At 44.3% G+C, this 18,662-nt stretch overlaps 1 protein-coding gene across 4 annotated transcripts in view; it reads left to right on the forward strand.

The window, feature by feature from the left end:
- Nucleotides 1-4,251: 4,251 nt before the first annotated feature.
- rims2b (regulating synaptic membrane exocytosis 2b) overlaps nucleotides 4,252-18,662 on the forward strand; it is a 116,302-nt gene continuing 101,891 nt past the window's right edge. For all 4 annotated transcript variants that reach the window (XM_042076056.1, XM_042076057.1, XM_042076059.1 and 1 more), the window contains exons 1-2: nucleotides 4,252-4,430; nucleotides 5,047-5,228. In XM_042076056.1, coding sequence (XP_041931990.1) covers nucleotides 5,062-5,228 — 167 coding nt within the window. In that variant the 5' untranslated portion in view covers nucleotides 4,252-4,430; nucleotides 5,047-5,061. The remainder of the gene's footprint in view (nucleotides 4,431-5,046; nucleotides 5,229-18,662) is intronic.

Genomic DNA, 18,662 nt, shown 5'->3' on the forward strand with positions numbered 1-18,662 from the left:
TTGGTGAGGAAATCACTTATCCAAGTACAGATGGGGGTGGAGGCCCAGGTGGAGCAGCTTGTTGATGAGGATGTCCAGGATGATGGTGTTGAATGCAGACCTGTAATCCACAAAGAGCATCCTCATACCATAGGTGTTGGGGTGTTCCAGGTGGTTTATCGCCGCATCGTGCGTCGTTATGGCACACCTCCGTGGACCTGTTTCACTGGTATGCAAACTGATGGGGGTCGAAAGAGGCTGGGAGGCTAGATTTTATGCACCGTAGTACCAGTTTCTCGAGGCATTTCATGACAAATTATGTCAATGCAACTGGTATCACGAGAGAGAGAGAGAGAGAGAGAGAGAGAGAGGAATGCATTCCATCCCATGCCTTGCCCATAAACTGCCTAAAAATTAAAGATGATGTCTTGAAGCGATAACATTACATTATTTTTTTCTTTGCCCATTTCATTCTTCATTGGTGAACAAAGATCAGGTGATGTTGAGTAATTCTGAAAGTACCCATCACCTATGTACAGTTCAGTTTCAGTTTATTGTCCCCTAAGGGAAACTTGTCTTGCAGCCAGGTAAACATACAGGTAGCACAACAGGTAAACACTACTTAATATACACATATACATAAATAACACAAACTACTAGTTAAAACACTGTTGCACATGTACATGTACATGTATGCACAGTTCATTGTCAAAAAAGTAAACTGTCAATAGAGATGTGCTACAGCATCATTAAAGCAACACCAAAGCACTTTTCCTCTGTCCCACGCAGGCTTTTTGTTTATCCAGCACTGGCTTTGCAAATAACGATGTCCACAGACAAGGTAGAGTATGTTGCGTGATTTTATGAAAGTATGATGTACTGCGACATCAGAAGCAAGTCAAATTTGTAGTTTCTTATGTCTCATTCCATCGAACTGAGATCCGCTACCCGATCTGGCAAACTTACATAGTGCAATTATAGCCGATAGAGGGCCGCAAAGCGAATGTAAAAGTGCCGTTCACCCTGTTACGAGTTGATGAACCACTGAAACGATTTTGGAAACATTATTTTAAGCTACAAAAAACTCTTTGGTGTTGCTTTAAGCAAGGCCGTAATCATAAATAATGATCTTAATATACTTTGAGGGGGACATGTCCCCCCAATATTCAGCTATGCTCATATGTCCTCCCATATAGATACAGATGTACATCAATTATTTAATATCAATATCAATCAGTCTGACACTCACTGCTGTCCAAAATAATCACTTGCTGCTGTAGCCTAATCACAAATTGTTAGATCTGAATTTGAATAAGTTCTATACATAACTAGCCACCAGCCCATCACATAAATTTAGGATCTGTTAATGTTGATGGGAAATTTAATGTTGTAACACCATACCAATACTAATACTTATACAATCTGTAACAAACTGTAAAAACAACACATGCAAGGTTACAAAACTGGTAAAAACAGGTGTTGTTCTTTAAAGGGACTTCATCATAACTCACACACACACACACACTCACACACACACACGCACACACACACACACACACACACACACACACACACACACACACACACATTTACAGTTGGCTTTGGGTGTTGCCATATCTGAAGAAATAAAAACACAATAACTGATTATCACACTCTGGTGCTCTGAATAGATTCCTCTGCCTTTTGCCACAGTCACAGACACTCAAGCTGACCTATCAGTCACTGGCTAATCATCTCTGTTATGTACATGAGTCAGTTATACTCTAGAACCTTCTGTTGTCACTGAGGAGATGACAGATGACAGACACAATTAAAGGATAATTCCGGTATTTAGCGCTTTGAGTCCCTTTTCTGGTTTGTTTTGGATGAACTAGGGTGGTGGACACTGAAATGTTGACGATAGGTCCTGTCTCGACTTTCTGACTCATTTTGAATCGCCTTTGACTGTTTCAGAGTGGCTGGCCATGGGCATGTACAAACATGTCCTTAAAACAACCCTTAATGTTTGTTTTTTAAAACTATGCAACTCACCGACACAACAACAAAAGCATCCACACACACACACATTTATGTTACCTGGACCAACAAAGTGTTCCAGCCAATCACCGAAAAGATGTGCGTTACCCAACATCGCTTTGAGTGCCTTTAAGATAATATTATTAATATTCTTATTTTTTAAATCAATGTTTTGAGTGACCTGTGGTACCTTCCAGAGGGCAACATGGTTAAACAATCCAGTTCAATCCAGTCCAACCAGTCCCACCATCTCCCACCTGCATGTCATGTATGAAATCACAATGTTATATAATTGACACTGGGGTGGAACCACTGATCTCATGAACACATTTTTTTTGTTTTGTTGTTTTGTTTTGTTCTTCTGAGATCAGTGGGTGAAACTGTGTGGTGACGTCTTTCTCATAGAGTGGTACTGTATATAGTGATACTTTCTTCAGAAGACAGTGGCTGCATTGGCATCAGAGCAATAAATCAGACAGCTTTTAGAGTTGACATCAGAATGGCCATCCCTGGCATAACAAACCCTACATGAAGAAACAAAGGAAGTCATATTTGCGTGTTTCATAATACATAATATCGCGGTGGTAGCCTTTGAATAGCGGAAGAGGCCCTCTCTATCTGTCTTGTTAAAATATCTCAGTTCCTCTCCGCACATTAAATGTCAGCAGACACACAGACAGTGCTTATAATCAGTGACCTGCATGTGCAAAGATAAAGTAATTCAATGTGAAAAAATACACTGTACAAACTACTTCCCTGACATTTGTGACATGCTTTCCTAAAAATTAAATCTTGACAGTGCATTTACTTTTTGCTTCATCCAGTGCTTCCTTTGTTTACGCACCCAAACCCCTCTTTTTATGTTGAGTTGAGCGCACCTATTTCTCGCCTAGAAACACTAAAAACGTGTTCTGTTCTAAAGTAGGCCTAAGTAGAACCCTCCTGATAGTGGCCTACCTAACACCAATTGGCCAATAGGGGGCGCTCATTTCACTTGTAATTCCATTTAGGACCCAGTTTATGAGTCGGCATAGAACCATTTGGGTGTGCAAAATAACTTTTGTAAAGTCAAGTGATTGAAACCCAAGTCTCCATCTCACCTGGCAACAAAATTGCTGTGGTATATATCCAATTTATGATTATGTATCTAAAAGTAAAATAATGTATAGTGTCAGCTTCAGTTTAATGATGTCCTAATTCAGCTGTGCAATACTCTGGTGCTTAAGGTCTAAACTGTTGGCATTTATCACCCTATGTATAATTTCTCCTGCATACACTATTTCTATTATTTAATGTGAGCAACTGTAACCTGATCCAAATTGCCCTCAGGCAGGCGTCAAGAAATTACTTCTGATACTGATATCCAGTAACAAAGCTTTAGTTGTCATGTTTTCCAACTTCATTAGCTCCATGGAATAGGCTAGTAGAACACCGCGTTCAACTTCATTGAAACGCAAATAAATGGTTGGAAGCAGAGCCTTATAGATATATCTCTCTTTAGGGCTCTGGTTGGAAGCATGTAGAATTACCCCAGAATTGGAAGCATAAAGAAATAGTTTTGCGTTAAAAGTGTTGGTTTGCATTTTGTTGCCAACATATTCAAATAACCCTTTGTTTCTGTAAACAATGTATGTCTGACCTGGTAATTATCTAAACTAGGCCTATATTATTTTTTACGTCTTGCTTTATTACTGGAAAAACGGTTCAAAAACGGCATTTATTTTATGAAAATATAATCTGCTGCTGTAAAACCCAAGAATTTAGAGGAACATTGCTCCATGCTGCTACATATTAATATTATAGTCCCACTAAAATTATACCATCATTATCAGGGGTCGGAGTATTTTGTTATTTCAGAAATGTTTTAGTTTTCACATTAAAATCGATATAGTAGCCTAATTCGGCTCTTTGCAACAGTGCATCTCCAGGGTCGTTTTTAGACCTGTTGCTCGATAGGTTCGGATGTTTTATAAGTCCATTGCTATCTTTATAAAGTTGGTAGCCTAATCAGCAAATTATTCATGAGGACCTGGATAATGTTGCTTATACTATGTTTGAATAGCGATAGGCAAAGATATAATCCAGTTCATGTTTTGAAAATGCTGCCGATAGGCTACCTTCTGTCAATGAACGTGCCACAGCACCGATTACTTCCGCCCCCTCCCGCTGGGAGCAGCTGATCTTTGTTCTACGCAAGATCGTTGCTCCGCCCATCCATCCTATCGGGCTTTTACCCTATTGCATCCATTTTTGAGCATTCAAGAAATCTCCAAGAATTATCCACCAGGAGAGAACCAGGGGGAGCGAGAGAGGCAAGAGGACGCAAACAACCGCCAGAAGGGAACGAGGGCCCTGCGTTTGAAGATGCGGCTGACCTCTCCCTAGAAGGACCAGCTATGGGTTAGACTGGATTTATCATGACTGCGAAATAAAAGGCAAGAATTTGATCTCTACTCCCTCTGAACCCATTCGAATGGATGGCTGTTGAGTTGTGTCATTGTAAGGCACCCAGCGGTTTGTGCATGAAACAAGGGAGCTTTTGGCTTTCAGCACCTTATATCCCGTTGTCTTGATGGGATGTATTTCCCCCCCTGAAGCCGTGCTAAGAATCGCAGACAACATCTCAGCAGCCGCTTAGCAACGTTTACCGCCTGCTGCAGCCTATCTACAGCATTGGACTACTACGATATGTCGGTGTATGATCATGTAGATTTAAGAAACTATACATCAGGCTTATCAGTCGGATGCATATTGGCTTCTGCCAATAGACGTGATAACGTTAAAATACAATGGCTACACGCATTGTGGACATTGAAGGCGAACGCTATAAAGCATTTAAACTGTACAGGTTTTATTGCATTCAGAGAACACTAAATGATAGTGGTGGAGACCGTATGCTGACAGCATAACCTGATGAAGTTGTTTGGACCATGATGCATGTGTTCTTGCTTGAATTGCCTGCTCAGATAGGGTAATGCATATATATGTGTTAACACTATAGAAATAGCTAAGAATATAAGTCTTTATGCTTAATGTTGGGTCTTTCTTTAGCAATTCCATCTAAAGATGTCTGCTCCAGTCGGGCCCCGGGGCGGCCCGACCGCTCCTCCTGCGGCGGATGCCCAGCCGGACATGCCGGACCTAAGCCATCTGACAGAGGAGGAAAGAAAGATCATCCTCTCTGTCATGGATCGACAGAAAAAAGAAGATGAGAAAGAGCAGTCTATGTTGAAGTAAGCGCCCTCAATTGCCTCAATTGTTGAATAGAGCAGACAGGGCTAGCAAGCAGCTAAGCACTGTGTGGGGCTGAGAATCGTCCGTGCTGCAGTGTGGTGCTGAAATTGGTAGCTGCATTTCAATGTGCTCATATCAATGGTGTCCATTATACACCGGTGTTATTTCAAGAATAATTGTCACTGATAAGTCAATATCAGTGCTTACGTGGGCTGTCAATATTATTGTTGAGTGAGCTGAGCAAAATATCCTGCCTAAACTTAACACAGAGGCGTGGGCGTTTCATTGAATGACAAAGCGCCTCGGTGGATTTTACCGCTTCTCTTGATAAGTCGGCAGTGCATTTACAAATGGTGCTGCGATAGTATTGTCTGTTACTATAGGGGCAATTCCCGTGCCAGCTGACAGCCGTTCCGCGCGGGCCTAGCTCTGTCGCCTTTGGGTTGGGTTAGCTACGGGCGCCATCTTCGGCTAAAAATCCCGTCAACCGCCTTTTATCACAGATTAAAGACGTTTAACTGCCCCCAGTCAGACGAAATGCACTTTGAACAGAAGACAGACATCTTTCATTTCATATCTACCTTTAGGCTTAACATTTAGATATATTCCTCATTCATGGTTTATCACGCGAATTACACGGAGGTTTAGCTGTTTCGCGCGCTGCACACTACTGTGTTTTCAGGACCACGACGCTGTCCGTCAGAATGTTAAGGTGGAGATAGATTTCGCAGCCGTCGGTCACTTCACATTAGAGCTGTCAGCGATGTCAGGAATGGCTGTGTGGCAGGCAGCGGTTTACTGATTAGCTCTAATGCTACTAACGTATCGTAAATTCAAAGTTATATTCACCTGAATTAATTTGGCTGTATTTGTCATAGCACAGCTTACTATTCATTTTACTACGACAGCAGCCGGCTGTCACAGTAGCCTATTGGCCATCTGAGCGAGTTTTAGGTTGGGTGACTCTGCTATCAGTATCGCAGTGATAAAGACTAACTAATAGATAGAGCTTTTTCAGTCGTTTTGTCTGGTAGAAGAATAAGCTACTGACAAATTAGAACTGACATTGCCAAATATGATCAAAGCCCATTCCACGTTACAAGCAAACAGCCTATAACATGGGCCCTCGTTGTCAATCCTTTTCTTTGACCTAAACTCCTCATAGCTTTTCTTGTGGACAGTTGACGTCGGAAACCATATAGTCTCAGGCAGAGCCATAGAGTGAACGTGCATCTGTTTTACATGGTGAATTGGACTGTGCAGGAAGCATAGCACACAGGGCTAGTCCTACAGCAAAGGTCATGGTAGCTGAAAGTGTCTGCCCTTGTTGGGAATCACACTTAAGCTAAAGGGCAGTTGTTTTTCCTGGGAGTTTTGAGATCTGAGATTTGAGGTTTGTCTATCATCCTTTCAAGGTGGCACGTCAAAACATGTAAACCCCCCATTCCCCATCCGCATCCCTATCCTTCCCCCTCCACCCAGCTGCCGTCTTTGTATTTGTTGTACTGTCTTGAACAAAAAGGCAGTAAGTGGGGGTGGGTGGGTTTTTGTAGTTGTTTACACCCATCTTGTGAAAACAAGTTTGTCTGCGGCTTTGAAACTTCCCTGCCACCTGCTTGTCAGTGTGATGGCGGTCTATCTGGCAGCAGCGGTATAAAGTGGCAGGCGGCGCGGCGCAGACACTCCCAGCAGATGTGTGTGTGTATGTGTGTGTGTGTGAGAGAGAGAATCAGGGAAAGGTGGCAGAACATGATGTGCCGGGATGCCTGCTTTTAATGAAAGCGGCAGCAGACAGGTGAACAAACTCATCGCCACGTTACCTGCACTGCCAGTCCTATCCTAGCAACCCACGCCCTTAATATTTACATTAACGTTAGCCATTTAACAGGTTCTTTTATCCACAGCACCATTCAGGGAATGCACACTTAGCACTGTCATGATAATGCAGGAAAGCACATAGATTAGAAGCCACACTGTAAAGATGTTAAGATCGTATAGAAGTTATATGTTTTTTAAGGTTGAGGCAAATATTTATGCCTAGTTTGTTGTTACATTGTAGTTGATGGGAAGATGAGCTCATAGCTTGCATCACTATGGCATGACTATGCCTTTACAAGGGACCAACGTTTAGTGGTGAATCTTTACTGCCTGAAAAGAACTGCCTACAGGGATTTTGCTGCTGAGGTAATTTCTTGGGAGCTGGCTGGTTTTTCTGGTTGGGGGAAAAGAAGAAAAGCTCTGACTCACCAGCCACCTGCAATAGCTGTTTTTGGTGCTATGCAGTACATGTATGACATAAGCCACCTTCTGGAGATGAGCCGTCACAAACAGGCTGACTTAGGTTGTCTCTCGCTGTCCTGTTGTCAAACTCTGAGACACTTTACGATTTGTGAAATTATGCCTGTTATTTTCATTATTATCTACTGAATTTGTGTCAGTCGGAGATTTATTGTAGTCAATGAACATTGTTGCTGAACGGAGTGAGATCAGCCAAGGCATTTTTCAGCATTCTGCCATTTCAGCATTAGATTTCAAATCATGGCATGATGGTGCACCAGTTTTGTTTAGTATGTGGACAAAGGCTTTGATCGTTGTAGCGTGTTTGTAGGTTACACTACACTACTGTGATATGAATTACATCGAACTGGAATCTGCTAGTGGGTGTCTCATCCTGAGTATAATAGGAGTACCCTGCAATTACTGTACCCCATCCTGTTTGATTTTACTGCGGTCCTACACAAACTGTTCCTGAGTCAGTCTATTTTGCTTTCTCACAGTCCCAATGTAACCATTCCTACAGTAGGCTATTTGTTGAACCTCCCAGTGCTCCTCTGTCCGAATTGCTCATATCCGTTATATTTTGTTGATATTGTGAATGTGGCCCCTAGTGGTTCAGGGTTGCTGTTGGGAGCTGTTCTGATGAGTGTGTGTGCTGTAGCCTGTGGGAGCCTGCTGGTCACACCAGCCAGCCGGCCAGGCCAGTGGTGAGAGTGGGAGGTGGCGAGCTGCAGAATGCCTGACACTCTTTATGGATCACCTCATTAACCTCGCGTCACTAGCGAGAGCCAGGGGGAACATGCAGGGGCCACGGCACCTGGGAGCAATAATGCATGTTACGTGCACTGGTCTGGTTTATACACTAAGCTAAGGTGAAATCCGTGTGTGTATATATGTGCTATACATGTGTGTTAGTGTGTGTGTGTCTGTGTGAGTGTTTGTTTGTCTGTCCTACAGCAGTTTATACCTGGGAAGGATAAAAGAATCCCACCAACAGTATGCATGGACCACACAAATTCAGGTTATTTTGTTTGAACCCCTTAATACAGGGCAATATGTGAGGTCTCTGAGGCAGCCTGTCTAGTGTATATGTGTCTTCCACCATAATTGTTTTCATGGCCCCAATCGCTGTGGGTGTGATGAGATTTGATCTGAAATGTCATGGCCCTCGTGCCAAAGAGAGGGAAACCACTGGCCCACTTCCTGTGTGATGGGCTTTCCCCGACGGCTACTGTTACAATATGCAAGCTGGATCTCCCTTCTTATGATTAATTACACCATTTTAGTTGCGGTGCCATACTTCGCTGGCTGCACTTGGCTTGCACTGGGCAGTTCTTCTGTCGTGGGAATGGAGTGTGTTTGACAGGTGTTTGTGTGTGTGTGTGTGTGTTTGTTTTCTCTCCCGCTGGAGCCTTTAAAATCACACACACACACATACACGCACAGACACACTCCGGGGCCGAGGCCACTGACAGCAGTGTCACTTTTCATGAGCCAGCCTGTCACTCTGCCATCTGAAACTTTTTACGTGGGCCGGCCAGGCTTCTGATGTCACTCGGACCAGACTGAAGTGAGGCGTTTTCTGCCGCAAAGCAGGCTTTTGTTTTGTTTTGTTTTGTTTTGTTTTTTTACCTGGTCAGCACTGTTGCCGTACATATGTCAGCGCCGATGTTTGGGTGCCTCTTTTTTTTCTCTCGCTCAAAACAACCACTTTGTCGGACTCTGTGGTTATGAAAGGCCAGTGCAATTCTTGGCTGTTACACAATGCTTCTCCGGCTGCCTAATATGGTGTGTGCCCGGCGAGGCAACAACTTGTTTATCGAAGTGAACACACACCCATACACACACACACACACACACACACACACACACACACACACACACACACACACACACACACACACACACACAAACACACACACACACGCACACACGCACAGGTTCAGCTCCGTCTCATCGCGTCTCCAACCTCATCGCATCCATTCTTACTAGAACAGTTTGGCGAATGTCACAGGTGTGAATGAGCAACACTGGGGTCGCTATCACTTTGATTTGAGCTACGTGACAGCCGTCGCATTATGAAGCACGCGAGGCCTCCTGCGCTCCGCCCGCTTGGTGTTAGACCTCCCGGGGGGGGACTATCCGTCATGTTTCTCACCCTCAGCCAGCGAGCAAGTCGCACTCCTCCAGTTTTTAACGTTTTTTTTCCCCGTTTTTTCTTCCTCCTCCTCTTCTTCCCTCCTCCCTCTTATCAAGGACATCTCCCATCTTGAGCGTGGCAGCCGTGACTCCGCACCGCTTTCATTTCACGCTGCACGCCTGTAAAGAAGAAAGCACTCTCGCAGAGTGCCAGGCAATAAATAACAAGCCCCTCCACCCCCCCCACCCCCCCCGTTACTGCTAATATTGGGATCCAAGGTGCCAGATGTAGAGACAATACAGTTTGGATGGAAACATGGAAATCTTCCTCTTTCACCCTCTCTCTCTATCTCTCTCTGTCTCTTACAAACTCTCACAAACATGCCGGTTGTTTCCTGTTGAATGGTAGGCCTATGCTACTTTTTCCATGAAGTGTACCGAAGTTCCCTTTTTTAGCCCACAGTAAACACACTGGATCAGTGTCCGTTTAGGTCACTTTGGCCAGTGCACTCAGTGTTGGCTCTGGCACTCGATACTATGGCCAGGTTGTGAGAGCAAGAGAGAGGCTCCTTGCAATACAACACCTGTTGCATGTGCCAGTCAGTGGCTTGTCCAGTCACAGTGACTGTGTAGAGGAAGATAGCACCATTCCTGGAGAGCGCTGGCTTGTGACCTCTTCATTTACCACATTACTAAGTGTTTACACGCCTCTGTGTGTGCAAGCCGGTGTGGCTTACCTGTATGCAATGCAGTTGTTGCATTTCTTTGACAGAAACTCCATGAACTGGGAATACCAACTTAAATACAGGATGACTCTACATATAGACTGGTGGACACCACTGCTTCTTTGAAACTACATTACATTACATTAAAACTAAAGCGACAAAGCGATACATAGTGACATCTTAGAATTATGGAATCATATGCTCTCTCAGTGCTGCAGAGGGTGTCAGTGTGAAATTCAGAGAGTGCTGTACATGCATACATCTGTTGTTATATTCTAAGGAGAGCTGTGGTTTCCAGAAAGATTTGTTATGAAGGTGGGACTTTTGGCTCAGTAATATCTAGGTTTTTACATTGAATAAAAGAATGTCTCTCTGATTTGCTACAGCAGTGGGGTAAAGAATCCTTGCTGTATGACCAAATCTGTGTCCCCTGTGTGTCCATGCCACCCTGTGTCATGTGCCTGAGCACTACTCACTACCTCATATGTGCTACGCTCTCTCCCTCCCCTCCTGGCTTAGAACGGGCCTCTCTTTTGGTCGCACGCAGTGACACGGTTATCTGAGGTGCCAGCCACCAGAGGCCCGGCTGTGATTTTGGCACGGCAGCGGTGCCCATCTTGCCCGGTCTCGACTGGATACCGTGGCTTATTGAAAATAGAATGGAACCGAGGCTGTGTTTGTGCTGGGGCCCGCGGCAGGTGGAGCACTGTTTTTTTTCCGAGGCCTTCTGTTGGCACGGCAGGGGTCAGCGGGCCTGGCTGCCCCGGTAACTGCCCATTCATACAGCACACACTTGGCAAGTTCACATGTCCATGCTGGACTGGGTAAAGTGGCCTCCCTGGTACTGTGCCGTATGCTGCTTAGTGAAACAGGAGAGCCCAGAGTCCCAGCGAAGGCCTGAGGAACAAACACACACACACACTGATTAGAACAGGATTGTGAAATAAAAATTCAGATTTTCATTTGCCTTTGAAGACTTAAAAGTAAAAGCATGTTGATTTCAGCCAAAAGACTTTATTAAAATGGACTGTAATTTAACTTCTGTTAGATTACTTTTTTTTGTCTGGTCAGAATCAGAATCAGAATAAGAATCAGAATCAGCTAAAATTAAAATGAAAAAATTATAAAATTGTGACTAAAATTACATTACCCCAATAGTGATTGTTCATTGTGTTGTTGGTAAATGACCATAATGACCTGTCTGCCCTCGGCATGAGGGCACTGCCCGATAGCTTTGTGTGTCTGGCGGTGAGGATAAGGATCTGGTGGAGGATCAGCAGGAGGGGGGATGGCGCTGTGATGGAGATGTCTGGGGAGGGCACTTCTGGGCATGGCCCTCCATGCCCTTACCACCACCACCACCCCTCACATACACAGATGCCAGTCGTGCCAGGCAGCCTCTTAGGTCAATGACTGTTTGTTGTTGTGGTTGAAGAGCAGGCTTTTCTGAAAACACAGAAATGTTTTAAGCGCTGTAAGGCCACACTTGGCTTGATCGGCTTGGTGAGACTAAAAAAAAAAAATGCATGTTGCATTTCAAAAAATTGAAAACACGCATGTCAAATTCCTCAACCAGACACACAACCCCACCTGCTTTCACCTTGTTTTCAGTTTTGTTTACATGGGGAATCATTTGTCAGAGACATCAGTTCATATGCAACTTTAAGGCACTGGCAGATTCACAGCCATGCCAAGTCAAATCAGAGCAGAATTCATCTCTCCATGTCTGTCATGTCTCTCTCAGTCTCTCTCTCTCTCTCTCTTTATCTCTGATTTTACGTTCTGTTGTATGCCACTTCAGGAGTCCCAGCAAGGCGAGTCAACAGTCTGTCTTTTCTTTTTGGGAGCCCTCTTGAACCTAATTAGAGCAGCAGATCCTATTAGCCCAGTGGCTTGGCTGCACTTAACTGGTGCTCAGTGGAGCCTCTGCTCATGGGACCCGAAGGCCCAGTCAGATTCGCACACTTGGACTCGGCCTGGGTAGTGGGTACTCCCATCTCTGATTACTCCGAGTTATGCTGCACCGCATTACATTCAAGGACATTTCTGCCCAAACTCATGACATGTCAAACGCTGTGCATTTAATTTTGCTCATGGTATGAACGATTCTATTGACATTTTTAACTGCAGTTACTTTCTGTGTCTGTTTTAACTGTGTGTTGATTGAGGAATATGCTTTGAAAGATTCAGTCTAGTATCTAGTATAGGTTAGCAAAAGACACCAGTGCTCTGTAGTCAGATGGTACCAGTCATTAAGAGCCCAATAGCTCTCTGTCAAATATGAAAAGTATTTCACTGCAGTCAATGAGTGACATCAAAAGATGCTGTCTGCATATTTATCTTCCCTGACTGCAAATCTATGTAAGAAAAGACCCCCCCCCCCCCCCCCCCCCCCCTCCTCCATCACACTCGTGGTCACATCTTACAGGGAAGACCTCAGGTTCCTGGGGAACAGTGGACCTTTGCCACATACAGTGCAGCTGCTGGAGCTGATGTGCATAGCAACTGCCATGTAAAAGCAAAGCAATGTACAGTATGTGAAAGCAAAGGCTGTTTGAGAATCAGCTTTAACTCAGAAACGACTGTAAGATCTCTGAGGCTGTGACAGGAAGACCACAGCAGATGCCTTCCAGTTTTAGAGGTGAGGTGAGAGATGGAGAGGGGCTGGAGGGATTGTTCCACACCCTGGTGGCTTCTTCCACGAGGAAGACTTCCCTCTCTCTCGCTCCGCAAAGCAGGTGGAACATCAGGGCCACAGGCCTCCTGGGTTTCTTCCTTCCCTTCCCTCCTTCCTACAACCCCCTCCATGCATCCACAACTCTCCTCCTCCCTCTACATCCACCCCCCTACCCTGCCCCCCCCCCCCCCCCCCCCCCAATATCGCCTCCATGTCTCTTGGTTATGTAATCATACGCATGACATACTGTCCAGGCTATGGAGCTCGAGGAAGAGCCTGTGTGGCGTGAGTAGCCCAGAGAACACAAGTGCCAGAGGAGGAGTCCTCTCTCCCTCTCTCTCTCCCTCTCCTCTCTCCCTCTCTCTCTCTCTCTCTCTCTCTCTCTCTCTGCTGGAATCGCACGAAAGGCCAAGGCTGACAAGCCCAGCAGTTTTTACAAGACCCATGTGTGTTGATGATCACGATGATATGTATACATCATGTATACATGATTGCTGTGAGTCTCTGCTAGCCTCACAACACACAGGCCGCAGTCAGTGGTATTGTAAAAGGACACCTCTTGTATGGTCAAGTGTTTTACTAGCCCTATGTAGCCCTGAGTAGAGTTATAAAGGTCAATGTCTATGGACATACTGTCTCTGGACAGTCTATGCCATAGACAGTCTTGTGTTGGGAGATGACATGTTATGGCATGAATCAATCACAAGAACAAGTAATATGGTAATTTGGCTGTTGGAAGGAACATTGAAAATACACCTGCTAGTGATGCTGGACACAAAGGAGTATTCCACAGCATGGAAATTAGCTCAAAGGAAATCGGGTCCTGGCAAAGCCTTCCTCACCCTGGCCCTCCTCCTCCTCCTCCTCTTCTCGTCCTCGCTTTGCTCTCCTCTCTGCAAATATGGGAGCAATGGGCCAGAATGGGTCCTAAGCTCCTGTGGGTTTAAGTGGCTCTCTCTGCTAACAGACAGAAGCGTCTAGATCCATATTAATTCCGTTTGGTGGTTCTGCCCAAATCCCTTGCTCACGATGCCCAGGCAGCTTCCAAAGCTCGACCAAATGTCTGCGCTTTTCAGCTGGGAAGCTGATATCTATGTGGAGTATATGTGTGCCTTTCAGATATTGATCGAATGTATGACGTGCTCATGTGTGCAGTTATGTGTGTATGTGTGTGTTTTATTTGTGCATTTGTGTTTTTAGGAAGGTGCCTCTCTCTCTGTGTGTGTGTGTGTGTGTGTGTGTGTGTGTGTGTGTGTGTGTGTGTGTGTCTGTGTATGTGTGTGTCTGTGTGTGTTTGCGTCTGTGTGTGTGTGTATCTGTGTGTGCACGCATGCTTGCAAGAGTGTGAGCATGACACAGTCCATCACTTTACTTGGTGTCCTTGCTGCTTTGTTCAGTGTTTGTCATACCTTTTATCATTCAATAAAAATGAGAAAACCGGAAACTCCTTTGAAATCCGTCATTCTGTACACAGCAGAAGGTCTCTAGAGTGTCACTGACGTCTGCTTCAAGTTCAGGAACCGTTCCGTTTGACTTTCGGCATCACTTCCTCTTCCTACATGTACTCCGAAGCCGCGTGGCTCGGATTCCGCCCTCCTCTGATCTTTGCCCTTTGCGGTTGAGGTGAGAGCAGGGTCCAGTCAGCTGAATAGACAGAGCTGAATGGCTATTCAGAGTGGCTTAATCCTCCGTTGAGTACATCTAACACTGCTCGCTGTGGCTTTTAAACTTCAGCACTACAGCGGCCTAAACGTCAAGACACCTGATCCAGCACATTGACCGCCCATTGATTTCACACCTCTATTTCAAGCTTGAAAGATTAAACACAGTTGACTGTGATGCATTCTGGGACTGTATAGTACTCCCATGCTAGGTATCTAAAGCAGGTAAAATATGAAACCTGACAATGGACACAAGCAAATGTTAACCTCACTGCAGTGCTGAATGACCACACTCAGCAATATGGTCAAGCACATGTCCATACTGTGCTTCTGATCCCAGAGTGGCCGGTACAAATAAGGCAGCCTGTTGAGTGGTGTTTAAGTCTAAGGGCATCATTGTGTAACAGGATTGTTGATTATAGTAACTAGCTCTCATTGGCTCTCGTAGCTTTCACTCATCCTCTCACACACACACACGCACACACACGCTCTCTCTCACACATGCTTGTAGATTATTCTTAGCGCCTCTACCATTGACTGTCTGTGCTTGTTGTCTCAATGTTAAATCTGTACAATCCAAACAATCAGTTTGCAGTGCTGCCCTGTTTTCGCTTGTTAAATGTGATGGCTTTGATGTGAATAGGGTGCCTTCGCCGCTGTCGTTTGTGGTTTTGCCTTTGCCCCACTGCGCTTTGATGTGAATTTGATTTAGGAAAGCGAGAGGATCTGAGGGTTCTTGACTACATCTCTTCTCAGTCGATTCTTTTTTTTATGTTGCCAGGCAGAGCTACCAGTAAAACTTACGTCATCTGTGGCTTCTGTGTTCAGTTATTACGCTGAAAGGAGAGAGGAGAGTGATAGACAATTGAATCTTTTCAAATGCATAAATAGTAAAAATATTCAGTGTGCACACACCCAATGTCTATAAAGGCCAGTTCACCTACATCTGCTGTCTTTCTACTGAGCGAGCGATGATTGGCAGCTCTCTCTTTTATGGGTCATTCCGTGCCAGATCACCTAGAAGTCTCCACACGACCCCCTCAGTTTTTCTTCAGATTTGTATCTGTGCTTCAAATATGGGCGCAAAGTTATACCCGTATATAAATACCAAAAGATAACAAATTGATGATAGTTTGAATTAAGGTACACACATATGAATTTTCCCAATGCACTCACTGTAGCACTGTAGGTTTTCACTGTAAGTATCAAGGTTTGTCCCAATCTCAGCTTAGTGTATTGGAAGATTCCACTACAAGCTTGAAAGAAGGAGTTGATTAAGATGAACCATACTTCATGTTTTTCTTAACTTTTAGTGCTGGCCTGTGCCCGTATCTGGTGTATGGGTTTACATGATACAAGTCTGGAGAAAAAACTGAGGCGGTCATGTGGACATTTCCTCAGCTTTTAGGTTATTTTAGCATAATGTAACCCTTATTCACTGTTTTGCTGTCAGTATGGTGCTAAGCTGCAAACCTGTCTTTATAGGGAAACAGAAGAACCAAAGCCCCAGACACCTCAGTAAGTAAAGAGCAGCAACTCTCAGAATGCCCTGGGCTTTGATGCTTGTAGCTGTCACTTCAGACAACGCCCTGTAACTACTGTAGTTCCCCTCTGCTCTCTGTGTTGCCTAGAGGTCCCATTTGACTCAAAACCCTCATAGAGCTCGGTGGTGGTGGTGGTGGTGGTGATGAAAGAGTAAAAGCGCCACTCTCCTCATGTGGGTCTGTGCAATAGACTGCAATATTATGTGCAATACCCTTCTAGTCTGTTTTTTGGTAGTCTTACCAAACAAAAGCTGTGTTGTCTAATTGTATAGCTGTGTTACTATGTCTAGTCATTGTAATCAGGCGAAGCAAGTGATATACTGTGATATAGATTTCCACTGGTGCAGTTTAAATATGCTCAACAGTCATATGTCATATCATTGACTCTATGAGTAGTAAGCCCTTTTAAAAACATTTACAAAAACATTGACAGTCACAATCTCTGGTAGCTTTTCAATTTCCTATGATGTACAGCTCTATGTGTGTGGTGCTGAGCTCCAAACCTGTCTTTGTAGGGAGGGAGAAGAACCAAAGCCTCAACCACCTCAGTAAGTAGACACCGTTATATATAATACCTCCATGGTAGACACCAGAGACTCCCAGTGACTCCCAGAATTCCCTGGGCTTGGGCGCTACTCGCTGTCACTCAGACACCAACTTCCTGTCACGGATGTGACACTCCCTCCCTCCCTGCTTTCTCGGTTGAAGAAAGAGGTCCTGTCCCATTCAGAACCCTGATGGTGCTAACCTAGTGGAAGCTAATTATATTGCCTCATAGCAAACCTCTTCCTAAAGCAGATGGCTCCAGAAATACACTCCCCATTTTAGGCCCTGTATGTTCATCAGATCCTGATGGAGTTGGGTACCCCCAGATTTATTTCCCCGCCAAAATTAGGAATGCATTAGAAGGTAAAGAAGTAGAATTGTAGGTGTTTGGGTTCCTTTTGCTACAGGACCACAAATGGCCCTGTGTGCTGTGTCCAGACCGGTGGCACCATCTAAACCTCCACCGTGCACACAATCCACTCCCTTTTTCATGCAGTGGAGGTGTATGACATGAAGGATCCTATGGAATTGATTTCTCTGTCTATCCAACAGAGAGGCAGAGGGAGTGCTGTATGGCTCACCCTGAATATTCATATACGTAGTTAATTTGTTGTCTCTCACTGGGGGAGATGACCCAGAACATATTGGAATCAGGAAACGCCTTTAGATCTTTTCTTCCCTGGTCTGTAAGTCATCATAAAAACAATGTGTCATGTCATCATTCAATTATTCAATAATCATGTCATGTGTATTCATTTTAGAAATTGAATTGTCGTTACTTTGTGTGTTTTACATTGCCATGCTGTTATCCTCTCCTTTATCATTTTCATTCCATTATAGAGGGCCATTTTTGGACTTTGGAATTTCATATTTGTGAATCAACAAATTTCATAATGAAACACTTCATTATTCATAACGGCTCATGAATAAATAAAAACCCCTGTGGCTTATCCCAAGTCCAGATATAGCCCATGTTGTGAGTGTCATTTTATTTAATGCAGCACCAGTGTTATGTGTTACTGTGTGGTCCTTTGTTCTGTCACCCATCTGTGTTGTCCTGAGCTGTGTGTGACCCGTGTCTTTCTAGGGAGAAAGAAGAACCAAAGCCTCAGCCATCTCAGTAAGTAAACTTAGCAGAACCTGGGCTTTGACACTGCTCTCTGTCACTCAATACTGCTGTACCTCCTGCTTCACAGTAGAGCTTCCTTCCTCCCTTTGGCTCCTTTTTCTAAAATGTAGAGAGATACAGAGGCCTGATTCCATTGACGCCGTCACATGGGCAACAAGTAGAGTCGGGCAATGTGCAAAGAGTCTCCCACATTGGTGTGTTGGAGTGTTGGACTGACCTCCTTGATGGTCTTCATGGTATTAAATTAACAAAATGATTTTACCTGGCTGTTAGATTAGCTTCAGTTTACTTTTGCTCATTGCCCTACTTTGCATATTGTCCATTAATGAAATTAAGGCCCATAGCATACAAGTGTTCTGAGTTTTAGATCTTGGGAAATAATCGGGTGTTCTAGATCAGAATTTGCAGTTCCTTTGCCTTCTCCATTACTTTCTCTGCTTCACCCTCTGCTTTCTCCAATGGTGCCGTTATGTCTTGTATTTCTCTTGGCTTTTCTATCTTTCTATCCCTAATGATATATGGGGGATGCTGTAAATGTAATTGCAGTAGCCCTAACCCACCCTTCTTGAATTTCCCCTGGGGATCAATAAAGTATCTATCTATCTATCTATCTATCTATCTATCTATCTATCTATCTATCTAGAACAGCTCAATCCTACAGTAATGCTCAGGCTTTCCTATCTGGTGGCATTTCTTCTCCCTCCCTTGTGGTACTAATTTTTGTAATTTTTGTAG

This window comes from Alosa sapidissima, chromosome 21 (genome assembly GCF_018492685.1).
Source record: "Alosa sapidissima isolate fAloSap1 chromosome 21, fAloSap1.pri, whole genome shotgun sequence".
NCBI classification, from domain to species: domain Eukaryota; kingdom Metazoa; phylum Chordata; class Actinopteri; order Clupeiformes; family Clupeidae; genus Alosa; species Alosa sapidissima.